The following is a 24,872-nucleotide window of genomic DNA, read 5'->3' as shown; positions in this document are numbered from 1 at the left end:
GCCATGTAGCTTTCCAGGCTGGCCGTTGCGGGTGCAAATGTTATGATTATTTCATCCGTGAAGCCCGGGTGATATAAAAACAGGTCGAGGGACATCCAACCGACACGGGAACCTACCTTCATGCTCGAGACAAGACGGGGTCCGGGTATGTAAGAGGACCTCAACTAACGGTTGACCATGAAAGTCGGCATCTTTTCCCGGATAACGTGGCACCAAAGAAACCATTTTCATCGAGGCCGAAAGGGCGAAGGATATCAATCAGCCCCAGTGTATGTGTGTAAACAGCAGTCAATATAACACGAATGTTGTCCACGCGGAACGCACAATGCAGACTCAAAATATTCAGCCAACATGTCGTCAAGTCCGGGAGCCGGAAAGGGTCTCGGAGCCGACGCCGGGGTTGAAAAAGAAAACCAAATTGTTCCAGTTTCGGACTAAGAACTGGAGCAGAGGTGGATTAGTCGAGGTGTTGGCATCGTTTGCCAAGCGTTGGCGAGGGAGATCTGGGGAACCAATTAAAGATTTGCCACACTCACTCAGTTCACCATGCCTAATCCATGCCTTCCGTCACTGACGCCCTATTCCAGAACACTGTATGGTAAGGTTGGGTATCCTTGGTGGTGCGGCAGTCTTGCTGTAAGGACAATAACCAAGATTCCCGTCGCGATAAAGGTGAGGAAGGACTGCGGAACAGCAGCGGTAACGTTTTGATGGGATTTGTATTTCAAGGACGTGCCAGCTCGAAAATGTAGCTACCCACGTCCTTGCCGACGCCGTGGATTTCAAACAGCCAGAGAAGTGGGAAGCCTTGTTCTTGGGCTAATTTACGGATAGGTTGGCAGCCAGCTTGCCTCAACATCATCGGCTTCTTGATAAGAATGAAGCTTTTGGTATCCGCAGAGCGGCTGGGTATTCGCAGAGAGCGGCTGGGCGAAATTTCTCTGTGACCCCTTCAGCCGCTGGCCGACCCAGGCAACGGAACGAGTAATTCAGCCCCATAATCCAAATTGACCTTGAGTCAGCCTAGTACTCGGTACTTGTTTTCGCTACCTGCCTTGATGAGCCACCCAGCATGTTTGTCGGGAACTGAAAAGTACCCGTTACTCGGTGGCTTTTGATCCGCATTCCCCCACTCGTCAACTCGTTAACTCTTTCCTCACAGTTGGTTGAGCGCCCCTCTAACGGGCTCAAGATATACATCACCAGCAAGCCCTCGTCATTAATAAGGACGTAAAAGTTAGGAAATCCGAGTTAGATGGCCACTTTGATAGCATCTTTCTGCCAGTCTTAGAACATTGTTGCACTCAAGTCGCGAACCTCAAGTACGACGTTCTTTTTTGCGTTACACAAAAATTACACCTCGCAGACTTGTCACGTGCAATATCAGGCCCCCTCCTCTGGCATCACGCAGGTGCTACTGTTCTGCGAACTACAGTAAGATACCCTTTCACGGCTGATAGTGCATGGTGCCTCAATGAGCCATTTTCTGTAAGAATAAGATTAAAACAACAGCAACAGGCACAATGCTAAACAAACAGATTCATCTTGCACATAATAAGTACGGAGTCAAAAGACAATCGCCGACAAAATGCCACTATCAACATACATCTTCGACGCACCTGCTCACGCTCACCTTACCCCTTACCTTGCCGCCCTCCACGGTACCTGCATCACACATGATCACCTGATAGATGTCTTTCTCCCGCCCCTCAACAACGACAAGCTTCTGGCCTGGTGGAAGTCCAAGATCGCCGACACCAACCTCGTCATCATCCTCCTCCTGAATGAATCGGAGCCCGGAACTCGTGCAAGGGGACACGAGCTCGTCGGTGCCGCCCTCCTGCGCATCCCTGAGGCCCAGACGAGCCCGTTCCGCGCCATCGTGGACAATATCCTCGTCCTCCCGCGCTTTCGTAGACAAGGGGGCGCCAGGACGTTGATCCAAGCCTTGCAGTCGCAGGCTCTTTGTATGAGCAGGCCCATGCTGGTAAGCTTTTTTTTGTTCTTCATCCTTTGCTCTGTCCCTTTTCCACGAGCCGAGTTGCTGCGAGATTTCCCGGGCTTGATAGTTTTTAGTGCTGACACGCTCTGTCGGAACCAAACAAAGACGGCAGGTACAGAGGCTGGAAGCGTGGGCGAGCAAGTCCTCAAGCATTTCGGCTTCAAGGAGGTCGGCAGGATACCCAATTATGCCATCAGCCCCGCAGATCATACCAAGAGGGATCAGACAATTCTTTGCAAGGATCTGCTTACGTCTTGACCGCAAATCCGATGTGAGGGCTTGTACGGAGTAGGGAAGAGTTCATGGTGACGTGCTCGGAGCGGCCCTAGCTTAAAAAGTACCAGACTGGATCTCATGCATCGTTAACCTGTTGATAGCCACTGTGTTTACCCACGTCCCACTGACTACGGCAGTGGTCTATCCATGCAGAGCCACCTGTCGCGCCTGTGAAGCCTCCCGATGCATACTAATGCAGAACCAATATGTGTTAGGTCGGAAAAAGAAAAACTCTCATGAGTGGCGCAAGGATGTGGGCCAAAATTTTCGTGACATGTCAGAGCCAATTCAAGTCCTCAAAACCACGTGTCACTGCCTGCGATGGATGATTGTTTGTTATGAAAGAGCCGACATCGTTGCTTTAGGAAGCTATTTGGGCCATTTCTGAAGATATACAATGCTTGAGGTTGCAGCCAGACAATGGTGTAGGCGAAAATTATAGTCGTCTGCTGGGCCGATCGACATTCCCCGAATACGAGACAAGCAAACTAGCCCCCAAATTTAGCCATGCGCGCCAAGAACTTACCAGCTACGACGACAGCCAGAGAAAAAAAGTTGCACCTCAAAATGGGGCTTCAGGGTGCGGCGGCCCTTGATGCAGGAGAAAAAGGAAACGAAACCAATGCCTACTCGTCATCGTCGAGTTCCTCCACCTGCGGCGCGGTATAGCCTCTTCTCTCGACCGGGCTGGTGGCGACCATAGTTTCTGTTGCTGTCGTTGTGGCTGAAGCAGGCAGAGGCTGACCAGTTGCGCCAGCGAAGGCCGCTCCCGCCTTGGAGGAACCCCCTGAAGTGCCTGCCTTGGACTTTTTCTTTTTCTTCTTCTCGGTCTATTTGATGGATTAGGTCAGAAGTGAATCGTGATAGGGGATGAAGGAAATCACAAGAGATAAAACTGACCTCGTGCCATGCCCACACAGGCTTGAAACTGTCGACGAAACTAACGTCCTCCCAGAGGTTGGGGAACAGCCAAAGCCCAGGAGACAGGACAAAATATGTAACGCAAAACAATATAACCCGGAAAATCGCCATCAGGAAGAAGAGACCAAGAAGCATCAGGAAACCCCAACTGAGGTAGTAGACGCCCTGGCGCATAAAGAGAGGCCACAGAGGGTATAGAACGATGGCAAAGATGACGACCAGGGCAAGAGCAGCGTACACCTTGCGCATGATCTGGCTGCCTTCGTACAGCCAAACATAGTACATATCATCGCCGGCTTCCTGCTGAGGCTCAATGCGCACCGTCCACAAGCCCTTTACACGCTTCCCCTTCTTCGGTGGGTGGTCGTGTCCCTCATGGGGGTCGACCTTGTTTACACGCAGCGCCAGCATAGAGAGGGGTAGCAGCTTGAAGCAGTTCTCAAGCGAGGCGCGGTCTGTGACCTCGGGGAGGGCGGGATTCTTCTTGCGGGCTTTTTCGTATGCGGGGGATTGGATGGCGCGGAGTGCACGTTTGACTAGGGGGGGCCGAGTTAGTAATCATTGACTCGCTGTATAATAGACACGTAGCTGGTTCAAGGGTAGGACAAATATTACCTCTGAACATGTCCTTGCGTTCGCCATTGAGAATACAAGTGCGGGGCTTGAGATCTTGGCTTTTCAAGAAGTTGGCCAACGCAATCGCGAGGGGATTGGGAGGGCCTGGGGTGATAGGCTGACCCTGGCCCTCTTGCTGTTGCTGGTGGCCATGGTCCTCATCATCATCGTTATCGTGGCCTTCGTGGCCCTGTTGCTGCTGCTGCTGCTGCTGCTGTTGCTGTCGCATCATCTCCATCTGCTGCTTCTTTATGTGCTCGATGAACTCGGGGACCGTCATGCCAGCTCGTTCCGCATCAGCAGCGATTTGGCGCTGCATAGCAGCAATCTGCTCGGGGGTTGGCCTGACCATGCCTGGAGGCATCTGGCCCTGCTGGGGCTCCGACATTTGGGGAATTGTTGTGTGGAAGGAACTAGAAGAGCAGCTTGCTGTTTTGGGAGTGTGGTTGTGAAGAGTTCAGCTGAATTTGCCAGAGAAGGAGATTTAGTTTACAGGTGCCGCTTTGCAACAAACGAAAAATAAATTGTTAAAGTTGAGGGCAAAAAGCCAGTGACACATTGAGGGTACTTAGCTGAAGCGCGACTGCGCCGGCACTTAGATCCGGCGACCTGTTCACTTTGTTTCAATGACCAATCAGCGTTGACCTCAACTGCAGGTCCCGTCCCCACCTCACTAACATTGAGGATCTGCCCTACGACACAGTACTGAAGTTCCCGTACCTCATGCAGCCACCGGGGTCCTAATTGCGGTACAGGAACCTGGAGGTTAGGGAAAGCACCTTCAGAATTTTGCCAAGACAGGTACCTTATCTCCCTTACCTAGTCTTAACTGGTGGTTAATGACATTCCATCCTATCCAAACAGAATCAATTCAAACGGACTGTGTTGGCCATACCTGTAGTACCCAAGGTACTCTACTCTACTGTATCTAGCACTCAAATCATCCAGCCGCGTGTGTCTTCTATTTTTATTCTGCCCCATTGCCATTGTCATGAATCAGGGACACGGCGCCCACCAAATTTAGGTAAGTAGGTACCTACCTAATTACCTAGTCTAGTACGTTGTCGCATTCATGTCAGGCGCAATCTCTGCCTCCATGCTTGAGCCTTGTTTCTCGTTGACGTCGTGGTAATGGCGACACCCGGCATCCATACCCAGCCGCTGAGTAATTAATATGTGCCTAAATATACATGTACAGAGCTCCAGTATAAATAGTACCAAATGCTCCACACGTGTCACTAATTAAGCAGGACATTGTCATGTATGTATGTTTTGTTTGTCGATCAACTATTTACAGTATCTGGATCCCAAACGACTGATCCTCTGGTTGTCCCAGATGATCCAGAAGTGGGCTAACTAACAAATGAAGTACTAATACAGTGCCATCTCACCTGGGTATCGTCCAAAAATACATCATAAACTGACTGTTTCCTTCCATCTTATCCAAAATTCACCACGCCTAACTGGGCCGAGAGTACGAAACCTCTGTTACAGTGGTCTTTCGTATTCCATCGCCATCGACCGACTCCACGCTGCTATCCCGGGCAGCAAAGGTCTTCCCCCCAAAGCCATACTTGTTGCTCATCTCGAACGTGTCTTCTTCTTTAGCAAAGTGCAAGTCACTTTGGCTATTCGTCTCGACAGGCCCCGACACGGAGCTTCCCAGTGGCTGCCAGTTCCTGCTACGGGCGGCGCTGGCCAACGACTTTCCCTTATCGGTGGCGAGGGTACTTCCCTTGTTTCCTGACATCCTGGAATTGGCCCCGTAGACGCTGCCAAGGAAGCGCGAGAACAAGGGACGCAGAGTCGGCAGACTTCCAGCTGCGATGCCGACGTTGCACTCGACAACCCACCAAATGGTCATGTCCGCAGAATCGTACATCCAATCGCCCAACTTTCCATAATCACCCAGGAATGTGATCTTGACTATGGCTGCGGAGCAGGCGAAGGCTCCGAGGCCGAGGATGGCATAGAGCGTGAGTCTGGTGCGGCGAGTGACGTTGAGATTCCAAAGCATCGGGATGGGGATGAAGAGAGCAAAGCAGAGATCGGTAATAATGCCGATGACCGAGTTGGTATAACCGAGCGGCTTGAGAACCTCCTGTCCCCAGCACTGGCGGGGTATTGACGAATCCCAATTCATTCGGATGTCTGTGCACTGGATGAAAATAGTCTGTTTTTTTTTCGACAAAAGAATGCAGAGGTTAGTCAAGTGTTTCGGCTCGTTGTCTGCTTAGTTCACATTGCGGGCAACGCAGACTGATGAAACGTACAATCACACTGATGGCCGTGTATACGGCAGTGAAGCAAAACAAGCCCTGGATCAGCCAGCGGTAAAACTTGGTGGTGGCGATGCGAAGGAGTGAAGCCCCGAGGGAGAGCTTCACGAAGCAGATGGCGACCAGATACGTGATTTGCGTGATGTAGTTGAGCATCATGCCGATCTCGAAGTCGTTTGGCGGAATATCGCCGTTGTGTCGTCCAGCGCCATGGTGAACCTCTGAGATGACAACGCCTTGGCTACCCACCGAGACAAGGAGAGCAAACAGCATCAAGGCATCCTGGACTTTGTCAGCGCCCCTCTGCGTCGCATCCCAAATGCCCTTTTTATCCTCCCATTATCGAGCACGACTTACATCCCAGCCAAAACTCCGAATCATGAAGCCTCGCACATAGCATCGAGCTGAGACGGCGATGAAGGCCGCTATACAGGTCGTAAGCGTAGCGGCTAGGATCCTGGGGCCCTCATCGTCGGCTGGATTCGAAATGAGCGGTGGGAAACTCGGAGGGGGGCCACCGTCGGTCATGGTAGCCGCGATCTTCGTTAGTTTTGGCGAGAAAACTTTATGAATCGCGCACACGGCAAAGACTGGAGATGGATGTCGATCAGCGTAGGGCCGGATGCTCCCTCGAAATATTGGGTTGGTCAGGGACTTCTAATACTCGAGGAAAGCAGCTCATCTATTTCGAATACCACTCTCGAGGACCCTTGCCAACCCCTCTAGAATCCTAGATGATTCGGCCCCGCCGTTCTTTTTTTTTCCTTTCTGGAAACTCCAGGCAAGTGGCGAGGCACGATGAAGACAGGGAAAACCACCCTCGACATGTGCCTAATCGGCCGTGCGCTCTCGATTTGCAGATGCAAGCAAGATAGGCAGCTTTCGGCCACAACTGCCCGCATACTACTACTGGTACATGTACACAACTTGGCCCTATTTTTCACCCAGGATATCCCCTGCATACCTGCCCATGTTGGTAAGTACATCGTCTTGAGAACCAGACTTGTGCAGTCGGTCTACAAGGGTTTGCCTCCGGTGATTGACCGATGAGCTACTTCGTATGGATGAAGCATACATGGCACAGGGGCCGGTGGAGTACCGGGGCCATGTAGGAAACAGGCCGGAGATGTAGACCTGTAAAGGCAAAGTCAGTGGGGTGCAGCTGATACCATACCGGCCACCGTAGAGCGAACTACCTAGCTGTACTACCCAACTTATGCATGGTAGATTGCGCAGCTAATTATCGTATGCTGTTGTATCGGCAGTTCCAGAGGGAGGCAGGAAAAGGGGTAATCAGTAGTCTGGGCTACCTTGTCGTTCTTGGCAGGTCTCAACCTTGGCACGCACGCATGCATTCTTTTTGCCCGTGGCATGGCGGAGTATTTGAGCCGTACAAGCCGTAATACAGGGTCCGGCTAAGTTGTCCCTCGGTTGCTCAGCCTCTAGGCTTAATTCATCAACAGATGTGTTCCTGTCCCCACAGTCACGCTCTACGGTATGTACCACTTTGTTCTAGCCTACCAGGTAATTACATAGCCCTCAGTAGAGCCAACTAGGATGCATGTGTCCATGGGAACAACTGACGGCACGTTATCAGGTTCTTTCGCCACGTGGGAACGCCTGACCCTGGACAGTCAGGCGAAGAATGCACGCACCATTGATTGTGAATCTCGGAACAACCCCGATAAAGACTGCTGGGTTTCAACCATGCCCTCCTTCCCACCACATCCGATGTATTGAATAAAGCCAAGACTATGAGCTTACTTTACTGTTGAACGAAAAAAAAAACAAAAAAAAAAAACCTTCTGTCAAGCACCACGTATGTCAAGAACCACATATGAGGTACAAATTAAGTATTGCTTACCCCATAGAAAACACACAGACGGGGTTCGCTCGGACGGTCGGATCATCAAACCGTGCGTCCCTAGACGAAAAAGAAGTTTCCTACTTTAATATATGATATATCGTGTCGTAGTATATAGCCTATGGGCCATTCCGAAAGCCCTGCGCTCGGCCTCTCTCCATACCTGCTGCTACCGTGCACTCATTTTGGCCGACGGATGCCCTGAACGGCGAGGCAAAAGACGAAGAAAAAAAATCAAGTATTTTTTTGAACTAGAGCCATAACCTACCGTATAGCCCAGGGCAAATAACGAGTCAGTGCATCGGGGTGTTCCAATATATCTCCACTTCTGATGGAGACGCCTTTCCTCTTTGTGACCAGCGACTCCATCAGAAATCAATGAAGCACGTAATAACCCATGCCTTTGCCAGACCCATCGAGCCTGGGAGCGGAGATTGAAGGGTCTCCGGGGAAGCCTTCTGGTCTGGTTCTAGCTTCTGCGCGTCGCAATCGCTTTCTGGGTTTTACCCGGTCGGGAGTGGTAACCGGCAAAGCAACCTTCCTGCTTTGATGCGTGTGCTCGACCGTCGAGGTCTTGCGGTAAACATCAAGATATCTATGGGAACCCAAGAACGGCGTGGTTTTAAGGTTGACTGTTGACAGGTTCGGTGGACCGAAAAGCCTTGGTACTATCAATCTACAGAAGCAATTCCCCGGCCCAGAGATGTTGATGAAGCAAAAAAAAAAAAAAAAAAAAAAGATATGCATGCACGAACCTGCATACATACGAAGTACGTACCTACGTACGGTGGCACCGCAGCTCAGACTCCAGGCGGGCGATAGCGCTTTTGCCCCTGCCCATATTGTTAATATTCGGTCCTCGGCACAAATTTCGCCCCTCTGGCTAGTGTAGCCAGTACCAGGCCATATTGAGCAGCAACGTCTCAATAGCATTATGTGCGTTCATGGGCCTGCTCTTGGCCCCCCCGTATAGATAGGCCCTTTGTGGAACTTGCAATGTATCCGTCGCATCGTTTGTTGGTTGTCCAGGGTAAAGAGTGGAACGCCAACGCTTCTGAGGCTGTGAAAGAACCAGTCCTACGGGTCTTCGCAGCCGTGTATATGATGCTGATCTTCCTGTCCTCTGCTGTGACTTTGAGAGCTTCAACTTTGGGTCTTTTTTCTCTTCACTGAAGAAAATCCTGCCGCGCATTAGTCACTCTTTGCAGCATTCCCTTGCCGGCACTCTTCATTCCCCACCGTTCCAACTATCACATTTACGCTTTGTACTTTGCGCATCTAAACCAAATCATGTACGCACAGAGCTTTGTGGCCTTCTTGGCGCTCGCCAACACGGCGCTAGGCTTCCCGCACGCAGCCAGATCTACCGGGTCTAAAGCTGAGCTCTTTGCTCAGCTCGAGGCGCTCACCAAGACTGCCAGCGAGAAAACCCTTGAAGACATCAGGAGCGGCGACTCATCGCGGACTAGTGCTTCCTGCACGCCCGAGACCGTCAAGGTCCGCAAGGAATGGTATGGGGTCTATATTTATTAAACCACTCGCCCCTTTTTCTTCCCTCCCCTGGCAGCTCGACTGGTCAATAGTCTGTAAGATTTACGACTGACACTAAGGTTCGCCTCGCGATCAGGGGTGCTCTGAGCAGAGATGAGAAGCTTGCCTACATCGATGCCGTAAAGTGTCTGCAGTCCAAGCCGGGCAAGACCCCTGCGGACTTGGCCGAGGGCGTCAGGACTCGCTTTGATGACTTTGTGGCCACGCACATCAACCAGACCATGACAATCCACTACACTGGCAATTTCCTGTCGTGGCATCGCTATTACACTCACCTGTACGAGGAGACTCTTCGTGAGGAGTGTGGCTACAATGGCGCCCACCCAGTAAGTCAGACAGAAGAAGGGGACTTTTGTCCCGAATCCGCAGTGAATGAATGGCCTGAAACAAACGAGCTGACTTGTCTTGTTCCTCTTTATTAGTACTGGGACTGGGCCTTGACTGCCGAGACCGGTATGGAGACCTCTCCTATCTGGGATGGCAGCGAGACCTCGCTAGGTGGAAATGGCGAGTTCATCGCTGACAAGGGCCCCGTCGTCATTGACATGCCGGGCCTGCCCCCTTTCCCTCTGCCCACCGGCTCTGGTGGTGGTTGTGTCACGTCCGGGCCCTTCGCCAACCTGACTGTCAACCTGGGACCAATCTCGCTGCCCGCTCCGGGCCCTGTGACCCTCGGTCCTCCTGGCGGCAAGATGCTGGGCTACAACCCTCGCTGCCTGAAGCGCGACCTCACCTCGGAGCTGATTCAGCAATATGCAAACATCAACGAGGTGCTTGACCTTATCACCAAGCCCACCAACATCGACGACTTCCAGATGACAATGCAGGGTGTGCCCGGCGTTGGTCTCGGTGTTCACGGATCCGGCCACATGTCCATGGGTAAGCCAAATTTCTTCTGCGATATATGAACGACGCAGCATTGTTGCTAACGGTTAATCAATCAAACCTGCAGGTGGTGACCCTGGCATGGACGTCTACGCTAGCCCCGGTGACCCCGTCTTCTACCTGCACCACGGCATGATTGACAAGGCCTGGTGGATCTGGCAGAAGCTGGGCGGCGAGGAGCGGGTGACCGGTGAGCAGGCAATCTTTGGCACCAAGACCATGCTCAACATGCCGGCCAGCGACCAGGCTTCTCTCGAGGACTTTGTCGAATATGGCTTCGCTGCCGGTCCTCCTCGCCAGATCAAGGAGCTCATGAGCACGACCATGGGACCTTTCTGCTATGTGTACGAATAAGCGAAAGCCAGTGGTTTTGCTTTGCACACCACGAGTTCCAGCACGTCGGTAGATTGTAGACGGGCGGTAATGATGGTGCGTTTAATGCGTTCAATCTAGGTGGTGTGTAGGACTCGCAGTTTGTGTACCAGATATTAATAGAAACAAAAAAAAACATTCTTTGACGAACCATGTAAAACAAATTACGTGCCATTTTGTCCTTTTTGATTCGTATGGATGGCTGGTGTTCCTTTCTTGAGGCACAATGTGATTGTGTTCAAGGGCATGTCAGGTAACCTACCTAGGTACACTAGGTAAGGTAGGTACGGAGGATAGCTCTTCAAAAATCGGATTCGATGCTGGGACACTGAGACGCGTGCTAGGCGTAGTTTGTGTCACGTGTTTAGAGCCCCATTCTGGGTGGTGGGCACTGGATGGAAAGGTTCTCTTTTGTTTGTTTCTTAATTTACTTTTAGTCTTAATTTAGTTTCTTTTTTTTTTGGATATTCACGCAGCGTGCAGCATGACGCCATGCATCGAAGCCAGACAGCACACAGACTGACAGCTTGTGAGACCTTTTGAAAGTCATGCAACCTCAAACGATGGGTACGGGTTCAACGCCAGTGGCGATTGACGGACCCTCGTTTTTCCAAGAAAAAAATCTTCTGGCGTCCTTCTGACTTTTTCCCCCATATTTTCCTTGCCCCTTATTGCGGAAGGGAGGGACCGACCGGAACACCCACCATCACCGCCGCCCACGCTTGCTCGCTGCCTATTGTACAGCTGAGAAAATGAAATCCACCTTACCAAACAAAGCACAACCAACCCATCAGAAAAACCTCGGTGATCCCGCAGCCTATGATCTGCCAAGCTGGCTGAACCGAACCAAAGCTGCACTGCAATGCACCACCCATCAGCTCCTCTGCTTAAAACCCCGAATCACATATTTTTCTTACCTGCAAAAGCTGCCTTGGGGGTACTCTGTATGATGTTAGTACCATAATACGTATTCCAAAGGTAAGCAAGTAAGGTAGGCCAGCTTGGCAGTAGATACCTAGATTTTGTACTCAATTAAGGTTCACTGTGGCTTGGCCGTCCCCGCCTTTGGAGGCCCTGTTTCAAGTGATAAAGGGAAAATAGCAACTTTTAGGGTCTCATGGATTGTGGCCGTGTTAGCAGGTCCTCCACTTCCTTCGGTCGCGGCGCCGCGTTTGGGGGAAGAGTGCTGTAAAACAAAACGTCGTCAGGCAGGACCACAACCCAACGATGAGCCAATCTCAGTCGTGCACGAGACACCATTCAATGCCTAATGACCAAGGAAAGTCTAAGACATGCACGCGGCGAAGCGGCCATCTTTTTGCCATCTTACACGGCGGAGTGGGTCATGCAATCTTGCCGTCGTGCAGCGCCAGCCATCCGAATCGTCACCAGCACCCCGGCCAGTAAGCGCCGACTGGCTCACGTCCAACCAGCACCGGGCCTATCAGACACTGTCATTGGCATGCGTCTTGCTTTGGTGCCATCTCTTTCCACTCCTTGTACTCGACTCGGAAACTCTCACACAACTGTTTTTTTTTTTTTTCTGGTTGACGAATATTATTATTATTATTAGGTTTATTTTGGCAATTTCTTTCGCAGACTGTTGTCACTCAGGCAGAATGTCTGGCTGCTGAGCCTCCATCCTCCCAATAGGGCCCAGCGCGCGATGCTTTTGGGGAGATCTTTCATGTTGGGTGTCTTGGACGTAATTTAGTTAAAAGATATCCATTCCCCCCAAGGCTATCCATTGTCCATATCGCCATGTCCGTCCTAACGGAGCTCTCTCATTTTTCTTTTTTTACGTGCATTCGTTTGTCACGATCTCACTGATACCCAACTTTCAGTTATTTCTTCTATATTACATATACTTCGGCGGTTCTTGTCTTACAGCCGCTGGTCGTCGCTCCCAATCTCCTCTTTCGTCCTTCGTTCCAACGGTGTGCGAGACCAGAGTTTTTTTTTCTCTTCTTTTTTCTCTTTTCCTTTCTCCTTCATTTCAGTTTTGGTCGATTAGTCGTCTTGCGACTTACAAAGTTATGAGCGAGCTGCTATGAGTGCCTTAGGCTTGGTGCTCTTTGAAGCATACTCGTTGTGGCTTAAATCGATTTCATCTTGTGCCTCCTGCGCTCCATCGATGATCCCCTGTTTGGACCGTCAAAAAGCCGCTCGCCACGGTAAGCAGTTCTCATTTCTACATTGTCCTATCATATTCGATCCTCAGCTAGTCTGGCTCTTGGTCGTCTGTTGGTACTACCTGTCAGATTGCAAGAGTCATGCGCTAATGCTCAGCCTGCAGAGGTGGAGAAGGCCGATTTCGTCATCTACAGTGACCAACCTGGTTTCATACCTCCTCCTTCACTTGGTCGGTTGGCTAGCACGACAGAGGCGGAGCCCCTGGTGGAGAGACCGGCCTCCGCTGCTAGGCGAGCCGGCCGTCGGGTCTTCTCAGTCCAAAAGAGATTCTTGTCACGGGGTTCTTCATCAGCACGCCGGCCACGTATATCTGCACCAACCAACTTTCAGCATATATCTAGCGGCTCGCTGCAGTTCCCGCCCCCGAGCAGGCCGAGGCAACGGCCGCGATCCTTTCGACCACTTGAGCTCAGTATACACTCGGTAAACAACTACCTATTATCACCAATGCTGCCTCACTTTGAACAAGAGGATCGTGAACCGTGTATCACTGCGCCGCAACCTGCACACATAAGAGACAGCTTCGATTCGGACACCTCAACATTGACATACCAGGAGAGCACTACTTCGTCTCTTTTCCACATTCCTCGCCGGCCTCTGCCGCAGCGTCCCGTATCCCCTGGAGACAGTAATGGCAGTCCACCTAGGGTTCCATCAAGGTCGCGTCTAAGAGCGACTCTGACATCACCCGAACGCGTAGAGATGATGGTTGAGCGCATCGCCAGCGCCATGATCGAGAAGGAGACTCTGCAGTCAGACATAGACTCTGTCGTGCAGCGGCAAAGCATATATGCAGGCAGAGCCTCCCTTAGTGCCCCCGGTGTCGAGAGTAAGTGCTTATGTAGAGTTGAATATTCGGCCATCCCATTCGATGAAGCCTTACTGACTGACAGAATAGAAATTGCGCCCATGCCGTCTATCCCTGCAACGCCTGCTGCAGCACCATCATTTGCGCAACGACTTAGTCTTGATCGGCCACATACAGCACCTCAGAAAGCTGTGGCAATCGAGGTTTCCACTATCACAGCACCTCCCGCTTTTGATATATCACAGCTGTCAATGACTCAGGCACGCTTTATATCACAATCCACCCATGAACTCCTCGGGAGGCCAATAGGGCATTCGTTGCCTCTTGTCTTCCGCCCGCCACTGAGGAAGAAGAAGTCTTTTACAAACATTTCCACTTGGTTGTCCCCCAACGATAGTGGCGAGCAGGATCGCGATCGGGGGTCCAGTTTCGAGTCGGCCACAAACGAACGAACTCTTACCATGGAGAACAATGACTATTACACGTACGTTGCTGCTCCTCCAGCCAGGCGAGCTAGTATCGTTACGGTTTCCAGCATGTCATCATGGTCTGCTGAGGAGGAGCAGTCTTACGCAACGACACTCTCGCCACCTTCTACTAGTCCGGTCAGGTCGAGGCCAGGTGCATCGACAACGCCTCGGACAAGTCGCATGTTCACATTTGGCCGGCTTTCAATCAACGGGAGACAACATTGGCCACATAACGTGGGCGTCGCTTATTGATGCCATTATGGGCCATTTAAACCTTTTATTTTTATTTTTTATTTTTACTGCACATTCATTCTACCTATGCACACTCACTGTTCTATTTATCACCGCATTAGCCACGCGCATGATGTTTATCGGATTTTCTTGGTCGTAATATTTGCCACGATCAACATAGGATTCATCGTGGGGTATTCAGACGCGCATTCTAGTTCTAGTGGCCAGCCCACATGGTTTTATCACTACTTCTTTTCATTTCTCGAAGCAGGGGTCTTCGCGGGGGAAAAAAAATCAGGATAGAAGGATGAAAATTGGCATGGATACAATTTTCATATGTATGATTACCTACCCTACCTTACCTACCTTCATAGATACCCCCTAGACGGCTAGTCTGTCTCTTGTCACTGTTTTCCCATGTGCCAATGCCCAGGCATATTGGGCAGACGACATTGACATAGTACATATTAATTTGTCACTGGTCTCGACTCCTTACCCCTTTAGAATAAACCATGTAACCATAATTTGCAAACTCATTTGGCACCATCCACTCATGTCTCATAGCCCGGTGACAATAACTACTTAGTAAAGTGCCTTAAGGGCCTTTACAGTGGCTGTGGAGAGAGTCATTTTGCTGGTTGATTGGCTGCAGTGGTGGGGTGCAAGATGTGGGATGTGGGCACACAATGATTTCAGAGTTCAGACTGCCACGCCAACCGCATTGCATGCACGTGCTCTTGTAGATGTCAGACAATAGGCCAACCAGCCTACACCGAATCACGACTACACCGCACCATCTTACATACCTAGGTAGGTAGATACCTACCACCTATTTACCCTACCATCCTAAGGAGGTACCTTCCACATACTTACTGCTTTTGCCCCCCCACCACCTAGGGAGGTATATTGCCTTACACCATTTTCTACTTACCTTATCTATTAATTAGGCAGCGCAATGTGGCTTGTGAGTTTACATGCAACGACGGTAAGACAAGTACACCCATCCCTGTTTGCGCGGTAGCGCTTGCATGTCATTCAACTGAATGAATGACTTGACAACCTGGCCAGACTGGGATTCCTCGGCGATTCCGGATCTGAGATAAACATTGGGAGTTCATTCGACTCAGCGACAAAAACCTCACCCACGCTGGCCCCTGCAATACGATACGTAGTGCGGGTCAAAGAACCGAATCAGGTCAATTGACCGACCCGAGCATTCTCATGATTAGGATCGATCATTCGCCTGGACGCGTGCCACCCCCGATGGGCAGCGCATACAAATATACCGTCCTCGCCGGTAACACTGGGGAGGCAGAATCCCAGACATCAGCGCGAAGAAAATCATTTGGAAAATCGCCTAGGACGTGGTGCCTACGATTCGTTGTCACAATGTTCACCCTGGTGCTTCTGTTTCAACTCTGGTCTGCTTTGATGTGAGTCGACAACAACTGCCCTCCGAAGGTGGAAAAAGAAAAGAGAATAATAATACTGATAACAGCTTGAGCAGCCGAGCAACGCATGCTGTTGAACCCGGTTCCCAAGGAGACTGCGACACGCCAGACGGTGGATTCCAGTGCAACAGCTCAATATCTCACAACTGGGGCCAGTACTCGCCATTCTTCTTAGCTCCGTCCGAGATTGACGCCTCTGTTCCGTCAGGATGTGAGGTCACCTTTGCCCAAATCCTTTCACGGCATGGCGCTCGGGATCCAACCGCCAGCGCAACTGCGGCGTACGGGGAAACAATCGAACAGATCCAGTCGTCGGTAACCAACTACGGCGAGGGCTTCGAGTTTATCAAGGATTACCAGTACACCCTCGGCGCAGATCAGCTGTCCGACTTTGGGCGCCAAGAAATGTTCAATTCCGGGGTGCATTTTTATAATCGGTATCAGATCTTGGCGCGGAACAACACACCCTTCTTCCGTTCCGATGGCCAACAGCGCGTGGTCGAGAGCGGCCAGAAGTGGACAGAGGGATTTCACCAAGCTCTTCTGGGCGACAGCGGTAGGGCTGGTGGCCCCGCAGACGAGTTTCCTTATAAGATGGTTATCATCCCCAACGAGGACGGCACCAACAACACGCTAAACCATAACCTATGTACTGCCTTTGAGAACACCAAACTCGGCAAGGAAGCCCAAAAGGAGTTTATGGAGAGTGCCATGGGCGGCATAACAGAGCGCTTGAACAACGGCCTGGAGGGTGCAAACCTCACGACCAAGCAAGCGGTGCAGATCATGGAGCTCTGCCCGTTTGAGACCGTGGCAGATCCCCAAGCCACCCTGTCGCAGTTCTGCACGCTGTTTACGCAACGAGACTGGGAGGCATATGACTATCTCCAGACACTGGGGAAGTGGTATGGTTACGGCAATGGCAACCCCCTGGGCTCCACGCAAGGGGTGGGCTTCGTCAACGAGCTCATCGCGAGGCTGCTCCAAAAGCCCGTTGAAGACCACACAAATACCAACTCGACGCTCGACAGCGACCCATCGACGTTCCCACTAGACAAAAAGCTGTACGCCGACTTTAGCCATGATAACGATATGCTGGGCATCTACGCCGCGCTGGGGATTTACAACGCCACGGCCCCCGATTCGGTCCCCAAAAAGGAGAGAAGGAGCGCGCAGGAGCTCAGCGGGTTCTCGTCCAGCTGGGCGGTACCGTTCGCAGCGAGGATGTTTGTTGAAAAAATGACTTGCGCAGGGCAGAACGAGGAGCTTGTGAGAATCCTGGTCAACGACAGGGTGACGCCGCTGCAGAACTGCGATGCCGACAGTATGGGTCGTTGCACGCTGAGCAAGTTCGTTGAGAGCTTAAGCTTTGCGAGGAGTGGAGGTCGCTGGGATCAATGTTTTGTCTGAGATAGGTATCAAATGCTACAGCTAGTGCATACTTGGGCAATGGGGAATCGTGAGCACTAGTTCTAGTTAATCCGTCCTCCTTCAAAAATTAGACCATATATTTGGTAACGATATTCAAAACTCTAGCTTGTCGTCGTGTTTGGTAAGCACCAAAGTACCTAGCCAACAGGAACACGAACAGATACTCTCTGGTTTACATACCAGTAAAATCTAGACTAATTCTAGTCTAGTTCTAGACTTGAACTAGAACACTATGGTGCAGAATTAGTACGGTAATACTAACTTCGTAGTAGAGACCCGCCAAGTCGCTCTGTTGTCGGGTCAATACCACTAAGTGTAGTGGAGTTAATTAGTGGGGATTACACCGGGTAGCCGTGCTTTGTCACTGGAGCTCGCCGCGTGGGTGCAACGTCATTGTCGAGGCGAGGAAGCTTGGGCAATTTGGCGAGTTTTAGCCTGTGCAAACACATCTCTCAACACAGCGGCCAAGACCCAGCCCGGCCAACTCATCAACCGCCAGCCTGACAACCTAGTTAGCTCAGCCTGGCTTGCCTGGCACCCTACCTTTGTTATCACTAAGTCGAGTATTATTCCCGCTTCAATCGCTGTCATCCAAACAACTGCAAACGTATGCTACCACGAACAAAAAATCCGGTTCAGAAATCCTATCTTACAGTTATCACGACGGGAACGGAGGACTCGAATCGGTAACCTTGGGACTTGTCACTCCGCCAGCAATCCCATCCAATTCGATCGGCGAAAAGAAGACCACGGATAATCTCTCAACAGATCGCGCGCGCACCGCATAGCCATGGAGGCAGTAGGCGTGGCGTTCTTGGTGATCGTCATAATTGTGGTGTTTGGTGGTCTCGGATACTTTGCGTTCGCACGATGGCGCGCAAATAAACTAGGGGTATGTTTGGCACCAGGCCGGCAGCGTGGTTTTTTTTTATACTGCTACATAATCCCCTGGAGATTGCCATAGCGACACGCATTTTGCTATGAATTCGCGCGCGCGCAAAGGCCAACTATGACTGACCCGATTTTTTTCTTTTCCGTCCCATTAGCTCCCACCGCCGACGGTCGCATCCTTCAACCCATTCGGGCAATCTGAATACGGGGCGCAGCCTGCATCTGGTGGCATAGGCGGCTGGTTCAGCAAGCTCAAGGGCCGCAACTCGAGGACGGCGGCCGGAGCGTACGAGGGCGCGGCGGGCGTGGCCGCCGATCGGGGAGGAAGGCGAGGCGGGGGCGCGGCACTGGACCCGGACGAAGCCTGGGACACACGCGTCGGGAACGAGGTCTACGGATACGAGGACCAGGAGCTGGGGCTCCACCCTCAGCACGGCGGGTCGGCGTACCGCATGAACTTGCCCGACGAGGATAGGAACGCCGCTACCGCCGCCGGCCGCCCAGGATCGCCGCCCACGACGCGGAACCCCTTTGGCGACGACAACGCCTACGAGCAGCCCAGGGGTAGGGGTCGTAGCCGCGATGGCGGCCTGAACCCCTTTGACGATGCTGCGGCCGCCGAGCCGAGCACCCTGCGCGGGCTCAGCCCCAGGCCCATCAACACAGCGGTCTCGCCCGGTACCAAGGGAGGAAACCCAAACGATCCGTCTAGCGGTGATAGTCCCACGGGCCGGAGATCCATTTTCAGAGAGAATGTCTGATGTGTATGTTTGTGTTTAGGCAAGGAGGGGGACATTGTTATAAGGTTCGGCGTTGTATTTTTTGCACATTTTTATTTTGATATCAACACGGTGTCATTGACGGTTTGTGGGTCTTTTTATATCTTGTTTCTCTTTCTTCTCCAGTTGGGCGGGCCACTTGATTCTATTCAGAAAGTATTTGGGCACTTGCTTGAGTTCAGTCCCAATCTGCGACAGTTCAAATAAAATCTGGCTAGAGGCTCCGAGAAAGACGGACATGTTGGCTTGAATTTGAAGGCTAATGTTTGTCAAGACGTTTTGAGATAACCACTTCTGCGTCCTCTTTTGACTCGGCCAACGTCGTGATGATACTCGACCCCCTCGACCTGTACTTGATAAGAAATTCAGACGTTGCTTGGGAATTGGGTAAGGTATCAATTTTGGTAGGCATCGGATCTCTGGAGTTTACACCCAACCTATGAAACCAACTGGCAGTTGCACGTTCAACTGGCTCCCTCGTAAGCTTGATTTACGGTACAGTGAGGCTTGGCAATGCAAGGTTGATTGTCGTATCAGCGGGCAAGGTAGGGTTTAGTGGAGATCCCGTAGGGACTACTATAGTAAAGAGCTTGAACCCCCGCATATTGTCGGACCTCACTGCGTCATCGTCATCTGTAGCACGCGCGTTTTTTTTTTTTTTTTTTTTTTTTTTTTTTTTTTTTTGTAAGACTAGCCACTATTTCCCCATGTATGATAACTTCCTACGTCTCGAAGAACAGAACAGCAAACACTGAACTCTTCATATTCAATACCTCATGATGTCGGATATCAACCTCGCTGAGATTCAGGCATCTCTCGTGGCCGTAGCCTTTGAGGCCGGTCGCATGATCACAGGCGCCAACATGGACGTGACCAAGATGGACACAAAGCTCAATTGTAAGTCTGCCGAAGGCTACAAGTAAACCGACTCGCGGGCCGATCTTCTCGACACCTAGTCGATGCAGCAATCCAACTAAAATAAATCTATCGACGAGGATGGCCCTCAGCCGTCGACATCGTGACCGAGACGGACCAGGCCATCGAGAAGATGGTTTCCACCAAGCTTCGTGCCGCATACTCGTCGTTTGACTTTATCGGCGAGGAGACGTACGTACCCGGCACCACCAAACTGACCGACCGACCAACCTTTGTGGTGGACCCGATCGACGGCACCACAAACTTCATCCACGGCTTCCCCCACGCATGCATCAGCCTGGGCTTCGTGGTCAACCGCGTGCCCAGCGTCGGCGTGGTGTACAACCCGTTCCAGGACGAGATGTTCACCGCGGTTCGCGGCGAGGGCTCGTTTTTGCAGCGCAACGCGTCCCTCGCCGCCTCGGGCATCACCCTGCCCGACGGCGCGGCGGCCAAGCGGCGGCTGCCGCTGAGGACCGCTGATCCCAAGACGGCGCCCCCGCTGGGCGGCCTGTCGACCGCGCTCATCGCCGTCGAGTGGGGCTCCGAGCGGGACGGCAACAACTTTGACCTCCGGGCCCGCGTGTTCCGCGACCTTATGGCGTCGCAAAAGGCCGGCGGGCGCATGGCCCACTCGCTGCGCTCGCTCGGGAGCGCCGCGCTCAACATCTGCGCCGTGGCGGCCGGCCAGCTCGATGCGTACTGGGAGGGAGGTTGTTATGCCTGGGACGTCGCTGCAGGGTGGTGCATCCTCGCCGAGGCCGGAGGCATCATGGCCAGTGGGAACCCTGGCGACTGGGAGCCGGCCATCGAGTCGAGAAAGTACCTTGCCGTCCGGGGCGCGACGTCGGGGCAGAAGGAGTTTGTGGAAGAGTTATGGAGCGTCATTGGAGATGGAGTCATGCATTACACGCATTAAGGCGGGGTGTTGTTGGCAATGGTATGGAGGATGTGACTATTCTAGCTGCTCTCGAAATGCCATGATCTGAAGCAGCCGGCTTAGACATACGGTTATAAAAAGATATAGAGGGTTGGCAAGACATGACCTGAAGTCCTCCGTGATGTGTTTTGCAACACACCTGTCTATTTCCAGGGCTTCGGAGAATAGTGAGTTATGTTGATGAAGTCAAAAAGGGAAAGAGCTCATTATAACATAACCAAAGACCCGTACATACGTCAACCGTATGAGAAGGAACTTTTCTCCACTGGTTTAGAGTCTGCGGCTCAAATGGGGTAGTTAGGTACCTAAAAAAGCTGCCTGTAGCACAGAGAGCTAACCGACGTCGAATCACTGGTCAATCTGGCGTTGGTAACAAACGAAGAGCCTCTGGATGGTGGATTGATTGATGGATATATCCGTATGGGTTCGTCGGTCGCCACCACCATTCATGTTCATATATTTAATTAATCCCGATTTCTTGCAGCGGCTTGGCCCGTTTAGCAATCCCTGCAAAAGCGATCGCGGGGGTGTGTACAACATCCACTAACGGAAGATTCCATCTAGACTAACAGCCTTGACTACTAGGTATGTTCTCGTTGAGGTAGTTGTGAGACATGGATATTCCATGATACTATGACTTTGAAAAGAGACGGAACAACACGATAATAATAGTAAAACCAAGACTCGTGGGGAAAGATACCGGTACACTAAGATATACGCAGGACTGGCCGGCTGAGGTTGGCAGCGTGTTGTTTTGCTTACTCCATGCCAAGTACGTGTAGTTGCAGATCAAAGTAGGGAACACCCTTTTTTTCTTCTTCTCTGTTTGCTTGCCCCTGGTATCCGTCCAATTAAAAATACTCACTGTGCCATGTCCAATGGGATTTTTGCCATCTTGCATGTCTTTGGATGGAAACCCTAGCGTGATATCTTCCGTGTCTCGCCCGAAATGCCTGCACCTCCATCCAATGAAGCGCACAGCCTGACCTTGTCAAGCAAATGACTGCCGCCAAGGGATGAGAATTGATGGAACAGCGGGCCGTGGAGACATGGTATACCATAGTAAGAGCAGAACGTGCAGGCAAGCATGAATGTGGTGGATTCCAGTGTGAAGACGTCTAGGCCACAGACAGGTGCAGGATTTGCATGCATCCATGAAAGAGATATGATCCTAGTTTTCCACGCACTGCCGGTTCAGCCTGCACGCTTAATCGAACACTCATTTGTTTACCCCTCTCCAATCCATATGGGGTAACCCGAGGGCAAGACAGCCCCAGGAGAAAAAAAGATAAAGACCATAGACAACATCGCAGCCTAAAGTGCTGGCTAGGTCCCTGATTGTTGGCAACTAAAGACCCTTATTACTCGAAAAGGGAAAGCGTTTGTGCATCGATTCCAGGGGGAAAGAAATCCAAACAGCTACTAGTCTAGTTCTAGAGTCGCAGTAGGTAGACACTATTTGTTAGGGCGTAGAGAAAGTTTATCACGAGGGATGGGAAACCTGGTGACTGTTTTAAAACGAATTTTTAGTCCAAAAGGGACGAGCGGTGATAAAAACAACAACAGCAACAACCAAGCTCCATAGCGGAAATAGACATAGGACGAAAGTTGCCGATACCGGATGCACCAGCGAAAACACCAGCGAGCGGCAAAGCTAGCCTAGTCAGTCCATCTTACACCTAATGCGAAGCATTCTTCCTGGGCAGTTTTGAATGCAGGTGATCTGGGAGTAGGGGTGTGTTTACACCACGCCTGACATTCAAGTCATTGAAGAACCAAAGACTGGACCAAACAGTCTACATAGTAATTAATGGGCACGCGAGCCGAATGCCTATGTGGGGGAGGGGGTTTGTTGGGGTAGCGTTGCGTTGCATCAACACAATGCCACTTGAAGTTCTTTCCTACTGTATGGAGCACATACTACCTATAGTAATTACCGACGCTGATCACCAACATTATTGACCAGTCTACGGGAGACGTGTATGCAGTGTTCAAATACACAACTGAAAGAGAGCCGCATTGGTGGTCAAGGCATGGCGACATTAATTCCATCAGAGCACGTCAGCCAGATGTTCCGTTATTTGTATCTGATGTCTGCAAAAGTAGATAAGCAAACATGGTAAGGAAGCAATCGATTGCAAAAAGAAACGTCCCCGGGTAGAGGCATGATCTGGTAGGCAAATGAATGAACGGCGGCAAAATTCGGAATCGAACCACACATTATAGGCAAGGATCACAGGTTAAGGATATGACCGGGGAAAGCACGGATGCAGAAAATCATCATGGCTTGGACGGTTGACGGGTGATGAGTGCAACGTCAGTCACACCAAGTTGCTGCGCTCGCTCACCGCTCAATTTTCAATTGCTTGCCGCTCGCACTCTTTACGGCACGCAGTGCTACCAACCTCGTGAGATGAAGAGCCGGCCAAGGACGAATGCTCTGATTTGTTTTCCCTCGTGGGTTTAAGATCGACCTTGAGAGGCTTATGCGAAAAATATCAGCTATGAGCACACGAGCGAAGATGAGCGAACGCAGATTCCTTAGGTACAAGGAAACTAGGTAGATTGGATAGTTCTAACTCTAGCCTAGTCTCCAGCTCAGTCTACATTGCTAGTGAGTGAGCGCATTTGTTCTGCTAGCTATCTCCTAGGTAGGTGCGTAAGGTACCCACGTATAGGGGAGACATGTACCGGTAGCAGGTAGTCGATATCGTATTGTTGCTGAGGTGCAGTTTTTTTCCCTTGATCTCCGTCGCCACTACCCAAAAAAAAAAAAAAAAAAGGTCGGACGAGGGATACGAACTTTTCACCGGACGAAAGATACAGAGAGGGTTAGAAGATTCGCAGCCACGGTACGTGTATGGATTTCCAACAGTAATAATAAATGGCAGGGATTCCCCACACAACATCGGACCGGCTTGCGCAAATCCACTATTACAGAACCAAATGGTACTGTAGCAGTAATGACAGAAGCAGCTCCTTGAGATCCATGTGTCAAAAGGGCTTGTGCACCAGCCTCCTCCACTTTGAGGCCACCATTCCTTCCCCGCTGTATAGACCGCTCTAGAGCCCAAAAACATTTTGTGTGGACACACTTGGCAGGCATGCGGAAATTCGGCGTACGCGATTGGACCTACGCCTCCACAGGAACTGCTGTAGACTAGGCCTCACGAGGGCAGCAAGAAAAAAAAAAAGAAGAAAAAAGAAGAAAGTTCGTAGATCTGTACTCTTTTTAGCTCCCGGAGTTTTCTGCTGCTGTCGGTAGCATCAAAGATCCATCTGGCAACGTCTGTGGTTAACTAAGGACGATATGGGGCTGCCGAAGCCGGCCTGTCCTACATAGCCTCCGAACACACTACCACGTAGAACTAGAGATGCAGCGTGCCGAGCAAACTCAGATGAGATCCACAGGCACTGTTGCAGTGGGTCTCTGGCCTGCTGGACACCAGACGACACATCGAATTGTCCAGGGCCAGAACAAGGCACACCCGCGGTCGATGCACTCCAGTTGGCCATTTGATGAAACAGAGAGAAATTTTTCGAATCCCCAAATGTGGTCCCGAATCTTCTACAACGGTTGATCTCGCATAGCTACCTTTGATACTCACTCATTTGTTTGCATGAGACGAGAGATATCGAGGTCTGACGACCGTCAGAGTGACGCAAGATATGGACACAAGCCAGTTTTGTACTGTAATTGATAAATAACATACGTCCCCCTACCTACGTTGCATGCCGATTCTCGGAGAGTTCCGTGTGAGCTGCGCCTGCCTTATCTTTTTGCTGCTACAACATGACCTAACGTTTTGTTTTCTTTTTTCTTCCATGTAATTTATTTAAGCTACCTATTTATGTCCAATTTATTTCCGTATCGAACCTAGAGAACACAATAATATCCCGACTCATCTTTGACGATTCATTTCGCTACATAGTTTCTGCTCTCGTCTCTTTTCTTGCCCTGTCTTCTACCTGTCCTGGACGGTTTTCGACAAGCATTG

General features: G+C 51.1%; 10 protein-coding genes across 10 annotated transcripts; 7 read left to right on the top strand and 3 right to left on the bottom strand.

Annotated features, from left to right (window-relative positions):
* Positions 1–120: 120 nt before the first annotated feature.
* Positions 121–760, top strand: MGG_16771 (uncharacterized protein; the record flags this gene model as incomplete). The annotated part of the gene is made up of 3 exons (XM_003712007.1): positions 121–145; positions 185–269; positions 588–760. 3 exons carry the CDS (start codon positions 121–123, stop codon positions 709–711), a joined length of 234 nt encoding a protein of 77 aa, XP_003712055.1. The 3' UTR covers positions 712–760.
* A 374-nt stretch (positions 761–1,134) lies between these two features.
* Positions 1,135–2,964, top strand: MGG_13191 (uncharacterized protein). Its single transcript, XM_003712006.1, has 2 exons — positions 1,135–1,987; positions 2,108–2,964. The coding sequence occupies exons 1-2, from the start codon at positions 1,589–1,591 to the stop codon at positions 2,258–2,260; spliced, it is 552 nt and encodes a 183-aa protein (XP_003712054.1). The 5' UTR covers positions 1,135–1,588; the 3' UTR covers positions 2,261–2,964.
* On the bottom strand, positions 2,551–4,365 carry MGG_06172 (translocation protein SEC62). Its single transcript, XM_003712005.1, has 3 exons — positions 3,815–4,365; positions 3,179–3,735; positions 2,551–3,108 (listed from the first exon to the last, which is right to left on the bottom strand). Exons 1-3 carry the CDS (start codon positions 4,200–4,202, stop codon positions 2,905–2,907), a joined length of 1,149 nt encoding a protein of 382 aa, XP_003712053.1. The 5' UTR covers positions 4,203–4,365; the 3' UTR covers positions 2,551–2,904.
* Positions 4,366–5,273: 908 nt separating this feature from the next.
* Positions 5,274–6,621, bottom strand: MGG_06171 (uncharacterized protein; the record flags this gene model as incomplete). The annotated part of the gene is made up of 3 exons (XM_003712004.1): positions 5,274–5,987; positions 6,088–6,375; positions 6,451–6,621. The coding sequence occupies 3 exons, from the start codon at positions 6,619–6,621 to the stop codon at positions 5,274–5,276; spliced, it is 1,173 nt and encodes a 390-aa protein (XP_003712052.1).
* Positions 6,622–7,026: 405 nt separating this feature from the next.
* MGG_16770 (uncharacterized protein) lies at positions 7,027–11,167 on the bottom strand (the record flags this gene model as incomplete). The annotated part of the gene is made up of 5 exons (XM_003712002.1): positions 9,619–11,167; positions 8,353–9,517; positions 7,974–8,017; positions 7,441–7,605; positions 7,027–7,227 (listed from the first exon to the last, which is right to left on the bottom strand). Exons 2-5 carry the CDS (start codon positions 8,888–8,890, stop codon positions 7,027–7,029), a joined length of 948 nt encoding a protein of 315 aa, XP_003712050.1. The 5' UTR covers positions 8,891–9,517; positions 9,619–11,167.
* On the top strand, positions 8,967–10,926 carry MGG_06169 (uncharacterized protein). Its single transcript, XM_003712003.1, has 4 exons — positions 8,967–9,468; positions 9,585–9,834; positions 9,931–10,387; positions 10,461–10,926. Exons 1-4 carry the CDS (start codon positions 9,248–9,250, stop codon positions 10,745–10,747), a joined length of 1,215 nt encoding a protein of 404 aa, XP_003712051.1. The 5' UTR covers positions 8,967–9,247; the 3' UTR covers positions 10,748–10,926.
* A 1,013-nt stretch (positions 11,168–12,180) lies between the features above and the next one.
* MGG_06168 (uncharacterized protein) lies at positions 12,181–15,046 on the top strand. The gene is made up of 3 exons (XM_003712001.1): positions 12,181–12,939; positions 13,062–13,787; positions 13,857–15,046. Exons 1-3 carry the CDS (start codon positions 12,816–12,818, stop codon positions 14,486–14,488), a joined length of 1,482 nt encoding a protein of 493 aa, XP_003712049.1. The 5' UTR covers positions 12,181–12,815; the 3' UTR covers positions 14,489–15,046.
* A 166-nt stretch (positions 15,047–15,212) lies between these two features.
* MGG_06167 (phytase) lies at positions 15,213–17,498 on the top strand. The gene is made up of 2 exons (XM_003712000.1): positions 15,213–15,900; positions 15,975–17,498. Exons 1-2 carry the CDS (start codon positions 15,689–15,691, stop codon positions 17,326–17,328), a joined length of 1,566 nt encoding a protein of 521 aa, XP_003712048.1. The 5' UTR covers positions 15,213–15,688; the 3' UTR covers positions 17,329–17,498.
* Positions 17,499–17,793: 295 nt separating this feature from the next.
* MGG_06166 (uncharacterized protein) lies at positions 17,794–19,456 on the top strand. The gene is made up of 2 exons (XM_003711999.1): positions 17,794–18,241; positions 18,396–19,456. Exons 1-2 carry the CDS (start codon positions 18,140–18,142, stop codon positions 18,999–19,001), a joined length of 708 nt encoding a protein of 235 aa, XP_003712047.1. The 5' UTR covers positions 17,794–18,139; the 3' UTR covers positions 19,002–19,456.
* Positions 19,457–19,675: 219 nt separating this feature from the next.
* On the top strand, positions 19,676–21,443 carry MGG_06165 (inositol monophosphatase 2). Its single transcript, XM_003711998.1, has 2 exons — positions 19,676–19,916; positions 20,027–21,443. The coding sequence occupies exons 1-2, from the start codon at positions 19,796–19,798 to the stop codon at positions 20,851–20,853; spliced, it is 948 nt and encodes a 315-aa protein (XP_003712046.1). The 5' UTR covers positions 19,676–19,795; the 3' UTR covers positions 20,854–21,443.
* The last annotated feature ends 3,429 nt before the right edge of the window (positions 21,444–24,872 follow it).

The sequence above is a fragment of the Pyricularia oryzae genome, chromosome 3, assembly GCF_000002495.2.
Source record: "Pyricularia oryzae 70-15 chromosome 3, whole genome shotgun sequence".
NCBI lineage: Eukaryota > Fungi > Ascomycota > Sordariomycetes > Magnaporthales > Pyriculariaceae > Pyricularia > Pyricularia oryzae.
This window is presented reverse-complemented; position numbering and strand designations above follow the sequence as displayed.